At 42.9% G+C, this 22,681-nt stretch overlaps 1 protein-coding gene across 4 annotated transcripts in view; it reads right to left on the bottom strand.

The window, feature by feature from the left end:
- Window positions 1-21,126, bottom strand: part of PRRC2B (proline rich coiled-coil 2B) — a 68,945-nt gene extending 47,819 nt beyond the window's left edge. For all 4 annotated transcript variants that reach the window (XM_024193061.2, XM_024193062.2, XM_024193064.2 and 1 more), the window contains exons 1-2: window positions 20,972-21,126; window positions 2,091-2,258 (exon numbers count right to left, since the gene is read on the bottom strand). In XM_024193061.2, coding sequence (XP_024048829.1) covers window positions 2,091-2,205 — 115 coding nt within the window. In that variant the 5' untranslated portion in view covers window positions 2,206-2,258; window positions 20,972-21,126. The remainder of the gene's footprint in view (window positions 1-2,090; window positions 2,259-20,971) is intronic.
- Window positions 21,127-22,681: the final 1,555 nt, after the last annotated feature.

Genomic DNA, 22,681 nt, shown 5'->3' with positions numbered 1-22,681 from the left:
GCTAGATTCTCCCACCCTCATTTACCTCAATTATATGCCTTACCGCTCAAATAGTCCCATTTGTTTCAATGGGACAAATAGGAGTAAGGTACTACTTAATGAGAGTAAGGGTGGCAAAATCTGACCCTAACCTGCAAAATCACACCGCAACAGCAATACTAATATGCACTTCTATAACATTAGTACTTCATATTTATACAGACTCTCTCCTCCAAAAGAACCACTGCAATGCTGTCACCTCTGTGGTGGACTGACAATCAGCTGGCACATAACCCAAACACAACAGTGACAAGACAGGAGATATTGGCCAAGGACAGAGGCAAAAACCTTCCTCTTATGGAAAGTGTCCTGGGATTGTTAGAACAACAAGGAGTCTGGTGGCACCTTAAAGACTAACAGATTTATTTGGGCATAAGCTTTCGTGGGTAAAAACCTCACTTCTTCAGATTTCAGTGAGGTTTTAACCCACGAAAGCTTATGCCCAAATAAATCTGTTAGTCTTTAAGGTGCCACCAGACTCCTTGTTGTTTTTGTAGATACAGACTAACACGGCTACCCCCGATACTGGGATTGTTAGTAACTATGCAGATCAGACAAGGCCGTGGGTTTTTATTTAAAGCTCTAGCCCAAAGCCTCATCTAGAAAACCACATAAAACATCAAGTTTATCTTCTCCAGCAGGAAGAAGGGCTCAGTTAACTTTGCTGGGACTGAACCTGTCTCTCTGTTGGATCTCACAGTGCTTTCCAAACAGTGCATTATGTCTCATCACCTATAATCGCGTAGGTAAATGGAATTATCATCTCCATTTCAGAGCTAGGTAAAGGCACAGAGGAGTTCAGTGGCTTGTCCAAGGCCACACATCTGTAGCCCTAGAAATAGAATCCAGCAGTCCTGGATCCAAGTCCCCTCTGCTCTAACCACTAGACCTAGTTTACTAAATTGAGATAAAATCTTCCTTCTGTCCACTCTTCCATCCCACACTGATTCAGAATAAACCCAGCCTATTAGTTTCAGTTTTCTGACCTCAGTATCCCCACTTCTGGTATATTTTCACTGCAGAGTTCACCTGGGCTCCTAACCCAGCTCCAATCCACACACAAAAACCTCTGGCCAGAGTTTAGTTTGCTTTACATCCTGGCTAGCTGCCCTGGGGCGTAGACTAAAACCTGAGTGAGGCTTTTAATCGAACTGGTAACCAGTTCACTTTGCAGTGAGGACACAGGTTAAACCGCTTGAGTGCTGATAGTCCTCCAATGCCTTCCCACAATTCCCCCATGTGCCCAAAGAACCGACAAGTTCTCCCACAACTAACTGGGAAAGAACCATAAAAATATAGGACTGGATGAGACCCTGAGAGGTCATCTAGTCCAGTCCCCTGTGCTCAGGCAGGATTAAGAATACCCAGACCATCCTTGACAGGTGTTTGTCTAACCTGTTCTTAAAAACCTCCTATGACAGGGATTCCACAACTTCCCTTGGTAAACTATTCCAGTATTTAATCATCCTTAGATATTAGGAAAAGCTTTCAAACTCCTAATTTAAATCTCCCTTGCTGCATATTAAATCAATTATTTCTTGTCCTACCTTCAGGGGACATGAAGAGCAATTTATCACCATTCTCTTTATAACAGCCCTTAACATATGTGAAGATCATCATCAGGTCCCCCTTCAGTCTTCTTTACTCAAGACTCAACAGGCCCAGATTTTTTTTTAAAGCTTTCCTCACAGGTCAGGTTTTCTATATCTTTTATCATTTTTGTTGCTCTCCTCTGGACTCTCCCTCTTTGTTCACATCTTTTTTAAAGTGTGGACAAAACTGGACAAAATACACCACCTGAGGCCTGACCAGCGCTGAGTAGAGCGGGACAATTGCCTCCTGTATCTTACATGCAACCATCAGAGTGCAGCTTACTCAGAAGTCCTAGCGACATACACAGGTGAGTGTAGCGCCAGCGGGGACATATTAACTCAAGTTTGGTTTTGTAGTGTGGCTGCTCACACGCAGGTGCCAATCAACTGAGTTAACACTGCAGTAAAGACATACCCCGCAAGAGAAACCTTAACTAGCTTGTCTCTGGCATTGCTTACCTGTAGTTCTGATAGCTTCTATTGACTTTCCTTTATACTTATCAAACAGGCTGAGAGTCGAGTACTTGCTTTTCCCATCCTTTCCCTTGGTTATTTGCCCCAAACGATCGGACATTGCGATGAAATGTCATCTAGTAAGGAAATTTCTGTGCGCCGCTTCTGATCTGCCTTTTAATGAGAGAGAGTCGGGGAAATAGCATCAAACCAATTATTTATCCTTTGGTAAGTGAAAGTACAAAATATCCTACATGACAGTAGCTAGGACTCAGTGGGGAAACAAGATAAACTATGACACTTTAACCTCTCACTTTACAGTTACTCCTGGGGGAATTCTGCGCCAGCGCACAATGCAGAATTTTGAAGAAATGAACGTTGTAAGCGCAGAATTTCCTTTTCCCCACAGAAATGGGCTGCTGGGGGGAGGGAGAGGGAGCTAGAGGGTTCCTAGCAGCTGCAGTTCCCAGCATGCCCTGAGGGAAGGAGAGGGCGGCGCACAGGAAACTCTGTGCAAGCCTAGGACTGGGCATCAGGCTGTTTCTCTTTCTGGATTCCTGGGCGGGGGGAGGAGGGTTTGTCTCGGGAAGGGTGGGCCCAGTGGTTGGGCTCTGGGGAGGAGGGGGTTCGGGTGTATTGGCGGGGGGGGCCCCCCCCCCGGGGGGGGGGGGGGGGGGGGGGGGGGAGAAGGTGGCAGAGAAACAGGAACTGGGTTGTCATAGGGGGTTCTTTAACTCTCTGCTCCTGGGGGAATTTGTGTGTGTGTCTGTATTGTTACAGACATACTTGCGGACAGGTATTTTGAACTAAATTAGCAAAATAATTGAAACTGGCATGATTATGTAGTGTTATTTTGACAACTAAAATTTGCAGAATTTTAAAATATTGTGCACAGCATTTTAAATTTTTTGGCGCAGAATGCCCCCAGGAGTATACAGTGCAAGCTTTTGGGATTCAAGAGCTTTTATTACAAAAAGATACCAGTTGAACATCACTGAAAGGACATGAGGAATAAGCAACATAACTGGAAGTTCAAATAATTGACAGCCTTTATGGAAGATTTAAAAAACTCTATAAGCAACACTAAATACATTCAAGTTCATGAAATTTTTTTGAAATAGGTGATTTTTACATCAAAATAAACACACTAGTAATCATTAAGATAAAGATACACAACTCCAGGAACACGCTTTTCCTACAATGCACACGTGACCAATGACCACACCTTGACAATGTACCTTCATTTATTTAAACAGTCACATTCTGAAAGAGATTAACTATGATTGGTAGGAGAACATGGGAGGACACAATCAGGAGTGAAGCCCTCCCTTAAAAACGAAATCTACTACTTCAAAAGTGTCCCATGTATCAGAACTAGTAAAGAAAACCAACGAAAAAGTAAGACAAGGTGGGTGAGGTAATATCTTTTATTGGACCAACTTCTATTGGTGACAGAGAGGAGCTTTCAACAGAAGTTGGTCCAATAAAAGATATTTCTCTCTGCATTTGAAATATCGTTTCAGCTGAGTCAGAATCAAAATGTGAGAGAGGGAAAAGGTTCATTAAATCAAGTCTATCGTTTGCCAGGGAAAGATGTCGTACCCAGAAAGCCAGCCTAATGGATGTTAGTGATGTTGTCAGACTAATTTTAGGCCGCAAATTGAGGTTTTGCAAAAAGAAACAGATTTTGAAAAGTTAGGCTAGACACTTAGGTTTAATAAAATGTAAGATCAGTGAAGTAATCTTTAAACCCGACACTAAAACTAAGTCAAATATCTAGTGAAAACAGGCTTGGTTTCTTTTCTGTTGGATTTAAATGTTCCTCTACAGTGTTTGGAACCTTAATGTTGCAGCTTTGTTATAGTGCATGAGAGACAAAAAGTGAAAATTATTAGAGACTGCTGATTTGACAGAAATATATTAGGTTACATTGTCCAGGCTGAGTTCAGAGTGCAAATTAAACAAATAGCATCAATTATGGAAAGTAAATATATAATTTTAATATTTTGTTCTAATAATCTAAAGTGTCAACAGAGAAAATGCAATTTTTATAATGTGCTTTCAGAGCTGACAGAATAATTGATAAGCTGTCATTTTATATGCATTTTAAAGAGTCAAAACCCATTTCTATTGAGCCATTTTTATATCAGTCCCTGATGTCTGAGTATCCTCCTTCCTTGCCAGCAGATGGAGACGGGAATTTGAAGAGGTGCCAATCTATGGTAATCTTAAATTGATTCTTCCAAAGCAATAATTGCCACTAAAACCAGTTAATTACAATTTGGAACCAAAACACAAAACATAACAAATCTGGCAAACAACAACTCAGGTGGAAGACTGGGCTAGTATGGAAAAGCTGATGATAAGCACAGTTATTGGATAAAAATGTTAACTTTCTCATTATTGTAGCCGTGTTGGTCCCAGGATATTAGAGAGACAAGGCGGGTGAAATAATCTCTAGTTCTGAAAGAGACTAGCCTCTGACCACAAGCAACAACTTCCACTAGTAATCCCTTATCAAACATGATTTCCAGGTAAGAGGATAAATTCACCACATATTATATACAAAATAAGCATAGGCCACACATGTTGGACACAACCAGTTTGATACTGTGCTGCCATCTGCATCTAATAGCAGCAGCCAGGAAGAAAATTTGTGACCAATAAAACTGGCATTTGGGTCTGAATGACAGTGCTGCCAGGTTTAAATCCTGGGCTGGAGCTTTAGATTCAGCATGCTTAGTCTCAAGAAGGTGGGAAGAATTTGGTACCACTCAAAACAACAACTTCCACTGGCTGATCAAGGAATAATGACATGCTCTGAAAGGAGTCCCATGCAGTCCTCACAGACAGACTGATGGGGCTGCAATGTGGGGCCTTGCAGAGACAATGCGGCTTAAAGACAATCTTGGGATACATTCTCCTTTGGCATAGCAGGCATATCTTTGGCACCTTCTCTGTCTCAATATTTTCTCAGACGTTCATCTTTTGCCAAAGAAAACAATGGTCCCTCCCTTATTTGCACAGTATTTTATTAGTAGGACGGGCATGAAAGAGGAAAGGAGAATTACGTCCTGATTACTGTGGAGGGCAATATGGTGCTGGACTGAGGACAATTTTTCTGTTTGTCTGGCAGAGCTGTAGGGAGCCCTACGACTAGAGTAGAATAAGAGGTGACGCTGTAAATCAGGACTGTGATGCACTGGCAATCCTTTGTGGGACCCCGGGACTGTTTTAGCAGGTGTGTTGGAGATCAGGATTGAGGTATATTAAATCAGAACCCTCTGAGGTGGAAGTCTGCTAAACACCTGTCCACTCTGCTGTTTGGTATCAATCCTTCACTTTAACAAGAGTAATAACTTTTCTCAAATCCATTTAGAATTTTAAAATAGTGGTGGTGGGGGGGGAATGTTAGCTGGTTTGGGAGTTGGCTGCTTAACAGAAAAACCCTGCGTTCCTGAAAGTCAGCATGCAAACAGATATCAGGGTAGAGCTGCCAAAGAGAAACCCTAGCAACAAGTTATGTAACTGAGTCTTAGCTGCCTCTTGATCACATCTCGTATCATTAAAAAGGATGGAGGAGGAATAAACAACCACTTCAAAGCAGAGAACTTAGGGGCACGCTAGGAAAAGCCTGTTGTCAAGCCTTATGGAGCAACCACAGTCAGAATCTGGACAAGTGACATTTACAGAATACTTTGTACTTACTGTAATGACTTTCAGCTGAGATCTCAAACCAACCTTTGCAAAGTGCTAAGTATCATTAACCCTGTTTTCCAGAAGAGAAAATAGGGGCCCAGAGAGGTGAAGGGACTTAACCAAGATAACACAGTGCGCTAATAGCAGAACTGGAAACAGAATCCCATTCTCCTGACATCCAGACCTTTGCTGTAACCACTGACCACACTGCCTCCCCTCTTACTGTAATTGACCCTGCTACAGGACAGCTGCTGATCTGAACAAAACTGACGGGCATTCCATCTAAGACTGAAGATAAAACACCGACCCTCAGACCTCAAAGTCTGTGCAAAGGCCATCGAAAGTCAGTATTTTCCCACCTACCCTGCTAAAGTCTTCTCCTGGTTCTGCTCAGCCAGCTGGGTCCTCTGCTGTACTTTGGAAAGAGTGCACCTGCCTGTAACTCCAAAAGCTACCTTGAGACAACTGTATTTTCCCGTCAGACAGCCAGACTTGGGATCCAGACGGGCATCTTAAAAGATTTCCCAGCCTGGTGGACTGAAGCTCTCCCATATAAAATCCAAACACATGAAGAAATGAATTACCCTCCTGTATGGTTATTAAAACACATACTGCAGCCAGCTGGCACCTGCTGATTGCAACACCTGAAAGCTGGCTAGCCCTTTTCTTTGGCCTCTGCTTGGGGCCATTAACGCAGGATACAGCAATTACAATGAACTCAAGATCTCAAAACACCCAAAGTTCCCTACTCTAATATTTAATCTTGGGGGGGGGGGGGAAGCCATTTTATTGGATGGTCTTGCTCAAAAAGACTATGGAAGCCAATTAAATAACTATATCTGTGTTATATCCCTTTCCTTTATCCTAGCCTGTCTGTTCTATTTAAATCACAAGATCTTTGGGGCAGGGGCTGTCTATTAGTGTATTTGTACAATGGCTAGCACAGTGGGACCCTGTTTTTGCTTGGATCCTATGCACTTCTGTAATACAAATAAGAAGTGATAATAATAGACTACAAAATCCCAGTATCACAGCAAAAACAGAATACTCTGCTAGATGTCTGTCTAAATCAGGTTTCAGAGAGGTAGCCGTGTTAGTCTGTATGAGCAAAAAAAACGAGGAGTCCTTGTGGCACTTTAGAGACAAACAAATTTATTTGGGCATACGCTTCCATGGGCTAGAACCCACTTCATCAGATGCATGGAGTGGAAAATACAGGAGCAGGTATAAATACATGAAAAGATGTGAGTTGCCTTACTAAGCGCGAGGTCAGTCTAACGCAGGGATCTCAAACTCAAATGGCCACAAGGGCCACATCACTGACACACACACCTCGCTGACCCCGGCCCCGCCCCCACTCCATCCCTTCCATGAGGCCCCACCCCATCCCTTCCATGAGGCCCCACCCCTGTCCTCTCTCTTCCAACCCCTTCCCCAAAGTCCCCACACCAACTCCGCCCCTATTCCAACCCCTACCCCAAATCCCCGGCCCTACCCCGCCTCTTCTCCACCTCCTCCCCTGAGTACGCAGCTCCCTGCTCCTCCCTCCTGGAAAGCGCCACCAAACAGCTGTTTGCAGCGGGAAGTGCCTGGAGGTAGGCAGAGGAGCAGGAACGCGGCGCACTGGGGGGGGCGCGGGGAGGGAAATGGGGGGGCGGCAGGTATGGGGAGCTTGGCGGCCACAGGAAATAACTCGGGGGGGAGGGCGGGGAGCTTGGCAGGCCGCAGCAAATAACTCTGCGGGCTGCGTATTTAAGACCCTGGGTCGAACAAGACAATTCAATTGACAGCAGGATACCAAGGGAGGAAAAATAACTTTTGAAGCGGCAATGAGAGAGGCCCATTTCATACAGTTGACAAGAAGGTGTGAATAACAGTAGGCGGAAATTAGTATTGGGGAAATTAGGTTTAGGTTTTGTAATGACCCAACCACTCCCAGTTTTTATTCAGGCCTAATCTGATGGTATCCAGTTTGCAAATTAATTCCAGTTCTGCAGTTTCATGTTGGAGTCTATTTTTGAAGGTTTTTTTTCTGAAGAATTGCCACTTTTAGGTCTGTTATTGAGTGACCCAGGAGACTGAAGTGTTCTCTTACTGGTTTTTGAATGTTATGATTCCTGATGTCAGATTTGTGTTCATTTATTCTTTTGCGTAGAGACTGTCCGGGTTGGCCAATGTACATGGCAGAGGGGCGTTGCTGGCACATGATGGCATAGATCACGTTGGTAGATGTGCACATTTGGAGCCACAAATGCCAGAGGAGCAGGCAGCTGGTGTGAGTTCCCCACCTTCCAAGGGGTGGTGGGGCTCAAGCTTCCGGCATCAGCCCTGGAGTGGTGGGCGTCAGGCTCCGGGCCGGGAATCAGGCTTCAGGCTCCAGTCCTGGGGTCTTCCCACCCACCCCATCACCCCTGACCCCCACTGCCTCCCTACCCATCTCTCCATGCACAGCTTAATTTGTCCCCTGGCTTCCCCAGGCTGCGTAAGTCTGCTGTGAAAAGTGATATTTGTATGTTTGTTAATATCACTTTTCACTGCCTCCCAGCTAACTAGTAAGTCTGCTATGAAAAGCGATACATACAAATATCAGTTTTCACAGCAGCAGCCTTACTAGCTAGCAAGTCTAAAAAAAGGGGGGGGGGGCAAAAAACGCAAAAGAAACAACAAAAAGACAAGAATGTGCAAAGCCCCTTATTTTGTTTCCATTGTTTAGGTCCAGTAAAGAATAGAGACAACTGTACATTATTTTTATTATTGTGTCTGCAAAAAGCCCTACATAAATAAATTACAATGATTTGGATGTGCATATTTATTTGTTTTTCCTGAAGTTAAATAAATATTTTAGGACAAATTGTCAGAGTGGGCACCAGCAAGAGTTGGTGGTCGCACTCTGAGGCCACCAAAAAATTTCTTGTGGGAACCCCTGTTCTAAACTATGTATAATCACACAGGAAAAGGACCTGGACATCAGGACACTTCAACGAAGACCTCTGGTTGGTTTACAGCACTGGTCATAAAACCTAACAAAATGTTAGGATGCATAAGGAATGGGATAGAGAATAATACTGGAAACATTACAATGCCATTATATATCTCAACTGTACGACCTAACTTGGAATAGTGCCTGCAATACTGGTCACCATAGCTCAAAAAGGATATTGCAGAAATTGAGGCGGTTTAAAAATGACCAGTAAAAATGACTAAGGCCTGGTCTACACTTGGGGGGGTTGGGGAGGAAGAAGAGAGAGAGAAATCAATCTAAGTTTACGTCGACTTCAGCTACGTGAATAACGTAGCTGAAGTCGACGTACTTAGATCGACTTACCATGGTGTCTTCACCGTGGTGAGTCGACTGCTGTCACTCCCCCATCAACTGTGCCTGCGCCTCTCATGGTGGTGGAGTACAGGAGTCGACAGGAGAATGCTCAGGGGTCAATTTATAATGTCTAGACTAGACATGATAAATCGATCCCCGCTGGATCGATCGCTGCCCACCGATCCAGCTGGTAGTGTAGACATACCCTTAGAGGCATGGAGGGAATTCTGTATGATGAGTGATTGAAAAGACTGGGACTGTTCAATTCAGAGAGGAGATAGGATAGAGGTATACAAAATAACAAACAGTACAGAAAAGGTAAATAAGGTGCTCCTAATTACCCTCTCTCATAACATCAGCGCCTTGGGACAGCCAACGAAACTCAAAAGCAACTAACTGAAAACCGATAAAAGGAAATACCTTTATACACAGTGCATACTTAACTTTGGAATTCACTGCCATGAAATAATAAAGCTAATATATTAGTGGGATTAAAAAAGGATAGACACTGATATTGTTAATGAGGACATTCATAACAACAACTGTTTTGTTTGGGGTTTTTTTGTTTGTATAAAGCAGTATGTAAATCCTCATGTTTCATGACAACTGAGGGCATCAGGAACAAAACTCCTTATGAGCAAATGACTCCATAGTTGGTCACCATGGGATTTCTTGCACCTTCCTCTGAAGCATCCATGACTGGCCAACGTCTCAAACTTGTGACTGAGAAGAGAAGTCTGGGTGCATGGATTCACAGCCCACCTTCCACCTGAGTAATAAAGGGTCACTTGTGCAGACTGAAGAGTCTGGCAGTGGAGCATGCCTGTATCTATGCAAAAAAGCACAGCAGGTCCATTAGTAACCTCTGAGTATCTAGTCCTTGTGGAGAAGCAGGATCAACAGTGTTATACATGGGAAGGCCCTGGCCTCCAGTAATTGAGGGCTAAGATGAAGAAGAAAAGCTAGGTAAATCCAGCCTGTGAATTGGTGTGCAGCTCATGCAGAGAAAGAGGTCCATACAAGATCCTGGGTTCATACAGCTGAGAGAGATATTTCAAGGTCCATCCTTCCTTCCCTGAGAGCAATCAATCAGTCAGGAACTCAGGTTATGGTACACTACTGAGCATATGCCAGCATAGTGCTGTAGTGTAGATGCAGCGTACACCAAGAGAAGGAGTTCTCCAGGTATAAGAACATCACTTCCCCAAACAATGTTAGCTACACCAACAGAAGTCCTCTTAGGCACTGGGAGCTTTGTCTACATAGCTAGGTTTCTAAGGAGTGTGTTTTCCCCCCACACACACACCCTGACCAACAAAGCTATGCCGGTACAAAAGTGCAGACCTGGACCAGCCTTCAGTTTTGTGGGGAAAAAGAACTAGTCTCCTGCACTAAGAATTTCATGCTTTAAGGAATGAACTAGTTATCCGAGTGTCAGGAAAGGGGGGCTCCTGCCCTCTAATTTCAGTTAGGCAGATGCATTACAGGGGTTTCACGTTACTCTGAAGCATCAGGAATTGCCTACTGCTGGAGGCGGGATGTCTGATAAGATGGACCAATTTAGCAGCATCTGCAAATGTCAGTAACCTCTGACAAATCTTATTCACATAACAAACATTACTAGGCTAGAAGCTGTGACTTCCTGAAACCACTTGATCAGTGCAAGTTAGCCAGGCCCAAATGGAAACAAATGCAACAAGCACACATTTCACATTTCATACTTCAGAAGCCAAACCTCAAAAGGTCAGAGCAGCTCAGTCAAGTGAGAACCACCTGTGACTTCCACAAGTCAAACCTATCACCTCTCTTTCTTTTGTACCTGGGGAAGTGACCTAGGGTTTTGCAAGCTGTCTTTAAAGCACAAAGAAGAGGAGTGTTATTTAAGTGCAAATGTTTACACTTAAAATTGTATATATGCTCTGAGCTCTCCCAAAGCGAACACCTGGAGGATTCAGCACATGTACTACTATATTTTCTAAAAGTCATTTGCCTTCCACCTTGCCCTGCTGAAATTCCTGTGAGAGCTGAACACCCAGGGAAGAGCTCATGGAGATGCAACATCCTCACTCCCTCAGCACCAAAAGAACAGGACTTCTCATGATCAAACAAATTAAAACCAAACTGAGCACCTCCTGTATTTATATGCTTCTCCCACACAACCTATTAGGATGGACTCACCATACTTTAACCCCAGATTTCACATGGGCTATAGAATATTTTTAATTAAGTATTTAGGTATTTGAACATTTCAATAACAAACAATATTTAGCTCTTATTGGGATCTCAAGTGATGTACAGAGGAGGGTTAGTATCATTATCCCTATTTTACAGCTAGGGAAACTCAAGGCACAGAGGGAAGTGTTGTGTGATCTTGGGCAAGTCACTTCAGTGGCAGAAGGAAGAGTTCAGGTCTCCTGATTCTCACTCCAGGGCCCCTTTCAAAGGACCTTAAACACTTATAGTTTTATAAATAATAACACACTAACTGTTCACTACTGAAGCCTCAGAAGCATGGGGACTATTGGGTAGGAAAGAAAAGTAGAAAAATCCATGAAGGAGCAATGGTTGTAAAGAAAAACTGAAGAGGAGAGAAAAACTGACATGGTAGTTCTGTTGTGTATCTGACAATAATGTCCTTCAGAAGAGAATTACACTGTATGAAAATCTAAAATAGAGACAATGGGCCAAAGCCTGCTCCTCTTCCCCATGCAAGTAGCTCACTGAAGGCAGCAGGAGTGCTCCCATAACTACAAGTGAGCATGAACTGATCTCAAGTTATAACAGGTGCACAACTGCTCAGGTTGTTACACCTAACAGCAACTCAGAGTCACAGTGATTTCCACGACTGACCAGTCAACTTTAAGAAATTCTTCCAGTGTGTCACATGGAGCCCACGTATTTCCTTCTACTTGAAAATCATTATAGAGAGAGTCTATCCAGCCAAGTAACCCAGGTGCTTTATGATAAAACTGATCTATTTAAGTAACTGAATACACAAAACAACATCTCCAGCATCAAAACACAAATAAATACCATGTACTAGCTAAAGCCCTATGGAGGCCTTGAATGTAGCATCCATGATATTCATTTGTATGTGCACTGTGTCACCTTGGTGATCTTGATACACGCTGAAGACCAGAGGTACGAGGTATAGTCTGTAAGTACTGAAATATATTGAGGTGGATGGGAAAAGAGGAAGCATTCATTTAACCTAGGGAAGGGCATGTTTTGAAGACAGACAAGCCACACTCCGATAATTGCACTTACAGCATAAAGAGAGAAATAAAACCGATATAATGAGATTCCAGAACTGTCACTCTAAGGCCTAGAATGTCTTAAGTCAATGTGAAGGGATGGAAACAGCTACAAGCATGGTTGACAGCTCTTTTTGTTCAGAATAGTTTAAGTCCAAATTTTAAGTTCTCAGCTCCCCCCACCCAATTTTATGAATTACTACACCCATGGGACAGTGTAACTTTTAGCTAGTAGTAAGCTAATAAAACACAACTCTTGATGAGTCTTTCAGTAGATGACAAGCCTGGAAATTTATTGCGTATGACACCAGCACACATAGGGGTTAGGACAAATGGGAAAGGGATCATTAGAGGCCGCACAAAATCAATTTGTTTCCTCTGCACACAACTGAGGTAGGATTTTGAAAGTCCATGTCAAGAATATGAGCCACCACACCTATAGACAAAAGAGCTCAGCTTCACAAGATTTGGATATTAGGTAGCCTATACCTCTCCACCCCCCCAGGATATTCTCCTGACTACACTGAATTAGCTTACACTCTGGTTATCTTCACAACCATAATGACTAAAGACAAAAAAATAGTTTCAAATCCACAGAGATTAAAGGCCAAGTCCTCACCACAATATATACAAGGGAAAGTTTCTTACTTGCCATTGCTGAGTGGATTTGTCAAGCCCTGTTGATTTGAATATAAAATCTTCTCCACAGGAAATGGTGAGAGTCCCATTGCCTGCCACCTTTAGAACTAGACAGGACAAAGTACTAGTACGTGTACTGTAAGGAACAATACTGCACTGGCAAGGAGATGAATAAATCATTCTCTATTTCAACTTTTTCTGGTTTCCCACATTCATCAAATCTGTTGAAACAGTTGGGTCAAACTACAAATAAAATTCACAGCAATTCAGGCAAGTCTGTAGTTCAAATACTACAGCATCTGAGATGTAAGTTCCTAAAAAAGTATTTCCAATCCTTTCCCTTTAAAAAAAAATACCATTATAATACCGCATTTCACCCCACCGTTGGTTTACATGTAGCCAGTTATTCAAAACACTTGGTTGCACTGGATATGCACATTGAGGTCCATGGGAAATTAGAGCAGGGCAGATTGATTTAAATTAGCGAGATTTAAATCATCAAGTAAGAAACCTCAATTTCAATCACTGGTTTTGTGTTTTGAATTTGTACTTTTCAGTTATTTTCCTGAAGAAAGGTGGATTCTCATTGGCTGGTAACCATTAAAACATATTGATTTGCAATTATAGCCTTCATGCTAAATTTGGTGCTGCTTTTTGCTAACCAACAGGACATGTTATATGTATATACATTTATGTAAGCAACCATATAGCTTAACTTACATTTATTCAGATTCTTAATTTTTATATATTTTATATAGTTAGAAAATGGTGAATGATGCATTTCTTATTTACTAAATGATGATTAACAACATATATTTTAAAAGCATTTATTTATTTGTTTTTATTAACTAAAAGTACATTAAATGGGATGGATATATAACAAAAAATAGTTTATCAAAAGTTTACCAAAATATATTTTGTATTTAAAACTAATTTATTAAACAAAGGAAGTATTATTGGTAATTAGCGAACTAAACTGATTATCTCTGGTCGCCATGTCACCAGGGGTCACCCAATGAAATTAATAGCAGGTTTAAAACACACAAAAGGAAGTACACAATGCACAGTCAACCTGTGGAACTTGTTGTCAGGGGATGTTGTGAAGGCCAAAACTGTAATGGGGTTCGAAAAGAATTATGTAAGTTCATGGAGGACAGGTCCATCAATTGCTAATGGCCAAATTGGTCAAGGATGCAACCCCATGCTCTGGGTGTCCCCAGGCTTTGACTGTCTGAAGTTTGGAGTGGATGACAGGAGATGGATCACTCAATGATCGCCTGTTATATTCATTCCCTCTGAAGCACCTCGCACTGGCCATTGTTGGAAGACAGGACACTGGGCTAGATGGACCATTGGTCTGACCCAGTATGGCCATTTTTATGTTCATGTCCTTCAAGATTTTAGAATTAGTAGATCTCATCCTTTCATGCCTAGTTTTTATTCGTAGTTGGAAGAGAAAAACTTACTTTCTTTTTCAGCTCCCAGTTTCTCAACTTTGAATGAATTAGCCATTGAGCTGAACTAGTTACATAAACTGAAATGAATCAATTATTCTCTCTGCACCTCCGGAAGAGGCTACTGCTGTCAAAGGCTGGTTTAGCACTTCAACAAACTCTCTGTTCCGGGTACTTAACCAGTGACTTCTTCCAACAGTTCAGTGGTTTGACTTTCTTTAAAATTTGGCAGCAAACATGTACTACTTAATACTTTTGTTTAATTTAAATTATGTTAGTAGATTATAATAAAATAAAGCCTTAACAAAAGTTGTCCATTTCAAATTTAATTTTAAATTTCAACTTTATTTTTTAAACTTGAAAAATATATTTAAAATAAACTAATTTAAATTTTAAAAAAAGAACAAATTAAAAATTAATCACTGATTATTTTTTTTTTTTTATCAACCATGAATTAGAGAAAGTGCTTAATAGGGAAAGGGCAACAGATACAAGGAAGTGAGGTTTTTACCCACGAAAGTTGATGCCCAAATAAATCTGGTAGTCTTTAAGGTGCCACCAGACTCCTTGTTGTTTTCATATTATAGTGTGAGTAGCACTTTTAACATGCTTGGAATAATGAAAAGCTCTGCTTAGGTCTTCTGAAAAGCAGCTGTGTTCTTTATGCAGGACATTTGGACTGAGCACTGCGGGATAGGAAGTGAGAAACATTTCACCCATATATTCATACTTCTCATTTACATAGGCTTTTCACGTGTGGATTTACAAAACACTTTACAAAGACAGGTAAGCATACTATCAACTTTACAGATAGGGAAAACAGAGGATCTAAGTGACTTGCTGACTATGGATTAGTGGCAAAGCCAGGAACAAAACCCATGTCTCTTGACTCCTGGTGTACCTCTCTCTACTGGCTTACATTGCCCTCCTGCATGTTGTAGGACGCCCTGCACATGATTCAATTATAGTCTACAGCAAGTATCCTGGTCTGCAGAATACTGAAAACATTCTAGATGGCTCACCCTGTACACTGCCCTAAGTATTTGGTATAATCTTGTGGCATGATAAAATGCTATATTCCTCTTGATTGCAGAACAATGACACAATTAGCACAACATCAAGGGTGCACTCATCAATGACCGGCAAGAAACTGCCCCTGGTTAACTGGGGGCTTGATATTCAGTTTTTCCAAAAATTAAGCTTCTCGCCCTTATGGCTATGAAGAAAACTCTCCAGGATGTGACTTGATGGGGCATTGCTTTTCTGTAAATTCAGAAAAACATAACGAACCAGAGACATATGCCTAAGTCCAAATGCTGGCACAGCAGGAAAGAAATTCTTTATCCCTGCCCTTCAGCCCACTCCAGGACTGCTACTCCAGCCTCAAGACTAGAGTAGCCTATTGCACATTTGCACCTGCCCTTGCACCACATGTAGGTGGAGATACCTGACAAAGCTACATAGCAGCAGCCCTGACACAAAATCCCCATTGTAGAAAGGCACGCAGGACGCTCATGAACTGTATGTGACACACACATATCCAATGCAGGCTTCCTAAACCCTGTCCCCAACTACTCCTTGCAGTAGATCTATCCCAGCTCCACTGCAAGAAAGTCCTGTGCAGCTACCGGTACATAGGAGGAGAATTCCCTCAAATCCCTCCACCACTGTTTCAATGGGGTGTTAATTCTGCAGTCCGTTAGCTTTACTGCTATATATCTGAAACTCCCGGGAGGCTTCAAACATTCCATTCCAGCCAACCACAAGCCCTGTGCTCATGTCAAGCATCAGTATACAATAGAGTAAGTCTTCCTGCTAGTGACAATGGATGATTTGTCAAGAGCTGCCAGCTCATCTCACTATCAGAAAGATTTCCTAGATTCCCCCACCTTAATTTCATCCCATAACTGCAAGTTATTTTCTTATGTACCACCCAAAATAACTCCTTTTTCTCTTTGATTTTTACATCCTTCTGATAACTCTAATCACCTTTTCTCACACTCAGTCAAGGTGTGGCCCTTTTAATCTTTCCTCCTAAATCAATGCCTGCTGCCTTCTAGGAATTTTTGTTGCTCCCTTTAATTGATCAACACTTTCCTGGTAATACAGGTGCTCAAAACTGGACAATATATTCTAGATGCAGCTGCACCAGAGTCACAGGGGATGATGATCACCTCCATATGCCTCTGCATTTGCAGCTCCAAAATTGCACTAGTTTCCTTGCTGTCTTGTACTTACAGATCTTTTAGCACAGCAACTCAAGAGATGCCAATCCCCTCCAGTTCCACAGTCAAATACAAAAGCGCTGTTGCTAGTGGAAAAGGCTCAGGCCTACTATAGATGTGGTCTTACGGCTTCCTGATAAATTCAAGTTTTACACATACAAACCTTCTAACAATTTTGCTCCAAAATATACAGCTCCCTCATCTCTGCACCAACATGACAAAAACCTATTTCCTACTCTAAACCTACATGTATACACACCCACACACAGAGCTCTTGAATGCTACATAAGAAGTTTCTGACAATCTCTCATAATGAAACCAAGTCATGTTTCAGTGAGTTATAACATTATATTATAGCCCTCTGCTTTATCCACATTTATTCTTCTCTGGGAAAAGTTTTTATCCAAACAAACTTGTGTTGCAGTCACAAATCTGCACACATCTTCCCCTGGAAGAAACTTTTGGGAGTGGAATATGTTTGTTTTAGTAATGAAAAGTCAGTTTATTTCAATAGCTATCCAAAAAGTTGTGCTTAGGAAGAAGAGATTTACAGTTCACCAGCTTTTTTACCTGTTCAGAATGTTTCTATGGGGCCATGTGACAAATATCTGAAAGACCCACATTTATGTGTTTTCTGTTCCCAATGACAAGCTAGTCAAACTAGGGAGCTGTGAGATTACTAGCCTATTCATCCTTCCCCTATTTCAAATTAACATTTACTATCCTAGAAGTTCTCCCCACACACACTTCAATTTGGGCAGTCACAAAAGGAAGTCTTGCTACAGTGAGATCTCTTTGTACCGCGAAAAAATAAATAATAAGGTTGTCATGATTTAAGTACTACTGCAACATGAATCCTAACCCTACTGGTCCTAAAGTACATTAAATTACCTGGATAAGTACAATGGAAATCTTGGGCAACTGATAAATGTGAACCCCAAACAGCTGATTATTTGTGAAAGGAACAATAGAATACACATTGTATTTCAAAGGTTAGGTGCACAAGAGGTCCTACTGCGACACCCAAAACTATGGCCCTGATCTGGCAAGCTGTACTTCATCTGGGACAACTTGCAGGATCAGGACCTAATATGCTGTTGGTGGCTATGCAAAAATACCAGCACTCTATAGAGATCTTAGAGATTTTTATATTACATGAGCACTCAAATACTCCAACCAGAGATCAGGCCCCATGGTAGCAGGCACAGTGCAAACGTGGATTCTAATACTATCCCAGTCTGATAAGTCATAATGTTTTGATAAGTATTATTTATTTTAGCACACTGTTCAATGGAAGTTAGTTCCTAAATTTACGTGCTGGAAAAAGCTTTAATAAAAACTAATACTAAAAGGATGGTAAAAAGTCTTTTTTTTTTTTTTTTTTTTTTTTTAAATTCCTTACCTGAATTACTCAGGTTAAAAACTAAGATTTTTTTAAAACCTCCATTTACTTTTCCCTGGTTTTGCAGGTTTTTTTTGTTTGTTTATTTGTGCTTCAACCAGCTTGGACAAAATAATTTCACTTTCTGGGTTTCAGGCACTAGCAAAAAGGTATGATGTTTCATTTGCAAATGTTGCAAGGCTGGATTTAACACCAAACAAAATATTCAGTGAATTAAGAAAAATTTAATGTAGCCATTTCTACTCAAAATAGATTCTGTGAAACGGTAAATAAATAAAACCACAAGTTACAGACTAAACTCCTGACTGGAGTTATAAAATGAACTCTGCATCCAGCTGCATCTCAGGACAATGCTTTAAGTGAAAACAAAATTATGTAATCATATTTTTATATATTTCAACAGTTTTGTTTCCATTTAAAATTTGCCCTGAAACCTGTGCAGCATCCACTGGACTAGGGTAAAGAACCAAACAGTGAAAGTGACTAAAAAGTGAAACAGACCAGCTTATCTTCAATGTCCAAGCCAAATTAAGTCCAAAAAGAAAAATTCAGAAGCAATGGTGAAAGATACATTTGGTTTTAATTCCTCAAATTTTCCCAATCCTCTATGGATTTTTTAATGTAATTTTTAACCTGACGTCTTCATTTGCCTTAAAGAAAAAGCACATTTCAGATTGGTCATCATGAAAATAGAGATTAACACTGAAGATCGGTTATTAATCCTTCACACTTCAAAAATATAAAAACAAATGGGAAAAAATATCAGTCCTGTGAGGAGCAACATGACCGTTCCACCCACCCAGAACACCCACCACTGACTTCAATGGGGCTCTGCATAGGCCCAAGGTTTGATCCACTTGTAGTTCCTTACAGAATCAGGGCCAATTCATCTATAGCAAAACTGCAGTTAAAAGTTTTAGCTACTCAGGGACTTGGCCTAACAGAGCACAATGAGAGCAGCACCACCCACCACTTTCAACCTCTCTGCCCCAGGGCATTTTGACTCTAAATTTATATTTGGCAAATCCACCTGTCAGATGCCAACACTCCAATGCAAGCTCTTTGGGGACAGGGACTGTCATTTTCTATGTTTGTACAGTGCCTAGCACAATGGGGCCTGATCTAGTTGAGGAATCTAGTCACCACTGCAATGAAAGTTTTAAACTAACTTACAAATCCTTAATCAGGACTCAATTCTGCAAGATGAGGGGCATCCTCTGCTAGTACTGAAAAGGGAGTATCGAAGCTTTCAGTATCAATGCCCATCCCACCCCCCAATCTCTAGAAACAGACACAGGGCCTTGAATATTTACATAGCCTGTTTATATTATGCCAAACACTAGTACCCATTAAAATAAAAATGCTTCATTATATGAAAGTATTAATCCATCAAATACAATCACTGCCTCCAAAATTTCTGCTCTTCTACCACCTTTTCTACATACAGAGCCTTTTCTACACAAAGCTATGCAGAAAAAAATTCATAACAAAACCCAAAACTCAGGATCAAAGAATGTTTGCAACCACTCAAACCAAAGCCCAAACAGTTCTGCTAATCAAAACATCCACAAACTCTAATAAGATGCATGGAAAAAACATTACATGTCGAGCAAAGACCTGTTTCAGGACTTTCATCTCCTCCAGCGCACACACTCCCAAAAGCCCAGAAACCAGAAAAAGAAAAGTAAATTCTTTGCTAACAATAAAAATATATATTTTTTAAAACCACATCTTCCAAGATCCAGCATCAAAACACAAGAAACATCCCCACTACATTTCACAGCCTTAGAAGCTGCCTTGTAAACACTCCTCCACAAGCTCCATTTCAGCTCTTAGTCTGGTCTTTTCACAGCTACAATAAATACAACAATAAAACAATCGGGGCTGCAAAACTGAGAGGTCTTGTTGAAATGTCGTGTTGAAACAGACATTGCAACAAGGATCTCTTCACTGTAAAATCAAGATAGTTATTTCTATTTTCAACCGCCTTTGCCGAAAAGAAAACAAAAATCGACTAGTTAATAACAAACACACACTGTTAAATTAAACTATTTCATACACCATCGTCTGTGCCGTAGCAGAGCAACGGGGGTGGGGGGGCAGGATGCTGGGTAGCGTGTATAGTTTTATAATCCCAGATGGGGGAGGGTTTAGCAGTTTTAATAGCAGCAGCAGCAGCAAAACACACACACACACACACACACACACACACTAGGCCTCCCATGACCGGAGCGCAGAACCAAAACAATGGGGCTAAACACGGGTTTTTAACCCCCCCCCCAAAAATCCAAGCGGGCAAAGCCCCCCACGTTGATGAGAGATCTGACATTTGAACCCGACCCCCACACCTCTACGCCCCTCTCCCCCTAGCTAGGCGTGGGGGTGGCCTAACAGGCCCCACATCTGCTATTCACGGAGGGAGGCTCCATCCCCGACTGGTTTTCGCAGACGCCGAACCACCGTCACAGGGGCTAGATCCAGCATTCAACAGCCCCCTCGGCCGGGGCAGACGAGAGGCGAATCGCCCTGCCCTCCAAACCCGGCGCCCACCCCCCTGACATGCAGCCCAGCCCCAGGGGGGTCAGCCCCCATTCTTTGTTCCGGGGCGTGCGGGGAGCGGGCACTGACTGCCCCGGCCAAGCGGCAGTTGGGGTGCGGGGCTCGGGGCAGGGGGTGCCCCGCTGCGGGCTGGGGGGAGACGGAACAGTGTTCATGAGCCGGGGGGGGGGGGGAAAGGGGGGCAAAGCGGGAGAGGGGGGGGCTGGGGCTGGTTCCCTCAGGGCTCCAGGCAGCCTCTGGCTCAGGCTCCATTTTAGGGCAGCCTGGTCCCATCCCCCCGCCGCACCAACCTCCCCCCAATAAACCCCCTCAGCCCCGCCAGCCGGCCCCAATACCCACCTGTTGTGGTTGTCGGGAGCCGGGTCTGCCTGGGGAGCCGAGTCAGGAGGGGAGATGGAGGCTCAGGGAGCAGGATGGCTGCGGATTGAAAAGGCAGAGGCGGCGCTGGCTGGATTGCGGGTTCTCTCGCGCTGGCTGCCTCTCTGTGTCTGTCTGCCCCTCCTCCTCCAGTCCTGCCCGCCCGGCCTGTCAATCCCCGGCCTGGAGTGAGCAACTCAGCCCGCAGCCAGAGGCCTACAAACCGGACAGCGACACCTGCAGGGACCCCGGGGGAAAGCCAGGCGCTCCGCTGCCCAGAGGGGTTAATGCCAGAGGGAGAAAGCAAAAGGAGAGGGGAGAAAGAGGGAAAGAAAGGAGGGAACGTGCCAGGGAGGAGAAGAAAGAAGGAGATTGAGAAAGAAAGAGAGAATTAAAGAGTCAAAGACAAGAAAAAAGGGGAAAGAATAATTAAGAGGAGAGATGGGGAGGGGCCCATACAACTGTCTAACCCCAGGCTCTGCTCTGGGGAGCTCTCTATAGTTGGATTCCAAAACCTCAGGGATTTTGGGGAGGACAGAACAGTCCGTGCCACCATGGTTACAGGCCATGAAACGGGACATGAAACTGATTGCAGGAGGAAAGAGTGAGCTTGGTCCTGCCAAGACAGGCTCCAGCAGCAACCGCTCTGGGATCTTTGAGCCTTGGCATTGTCAGGATTACTTTATGGTCAGGCAGCAATTATTCTCCTGCTTTAAATAAAAAAAAAAAAAAAAACCAAGCTGATTAGATGTACATGCAAACGGGAGAGAGAGAAACCTGAGCTGAACAGGAGGAGGTTTGGTCAAGGAGCAGTCAAAAGGGAAATATCAGACTTTCCCATTTCTCATTTCAGGCAGGTATGGGATGAAAGTTGAGGAGGAGTCTTCCCATTGCCTTCAAGGGCTTTAGATCAGGCCCAGAGTGTGCAAAGGATGCAGCAGTTTCTCAGTAAGGTGAGAAGCCAGGGAATTTCTCTTTCACCCCTCTCTCTAAACATTAAATCAGTTCCCAATCTAGCAATGATACAACCCCCCCTAAATGCCTCATCTATGTGTCTGTGGGAGTCATATCCTTGTCTGTTTCAAGGTGCCACAAGTACTCCTGTTATCCTTGTCTGTAGCTCCCTGACCTTGATGTGGCTTCAGACCCTCCCAAGAATGCCACAAATCGCTCGAGCCACCATCTCCCAACAGCTTTATTTTCTATAGCAACCTGTATCTCCCCAAAAGTGACACCATTTGGGCCGTGCCCTGGGGCTTCCACCATGTTATTGCGAGTTCTGTATTCAGAGGGCTTGCAGGATCAGGCCCTGGAATAACAACAAAAGGGAGAAGCAAATCAAGAGACAGATATGGCCAGGGAGGAAGGAGAGATTATCAGCGGAGATTTTGTCACACACAAGATATGGCACAAGTAGCATCAATTAAAGTTTCACCTACCTATACAGACTGCCTGACACGTGTTGCAGCCCTGCCCTGGAGTGACCACCTTTAACACTGAGATGGGAGATCATTTTCCATAGCCCATTTAGTTCACCTCTTTATTAAGGCTGCCAGAAAGAGGCCCAGTTAATGACAGTTGTGGTAGCACAGGGGTTCTCAAACTGGGGGTTATGACTCCTCAGGGGGTCACAAGGTTATTACATGGGGGGTCATGAGCAGGGCCGGCTCCAGCATTTCTGCTGCCCCAAGC

The sequence above is a fragment of the Terrapene carolina genome, unplaced genomic scaffold (assembly GCF_002925995.2).
Source record: "Terrapene carolina triunguis isolate 2854851 unplaced genomic scaffold, T_m_triunguis-2.0 Scaffold238, whole genome shotgun sequence".
Classification (NCBI taxonomy): domain Eukaryota; kingdom Metazoa; phylum Chordata; order Testudines; family Emydidae; genus Terrapene; species Terrapene triunguis.
This window is presented reverse-complemented; position numbering and strand designations above follow the sequence as displayed.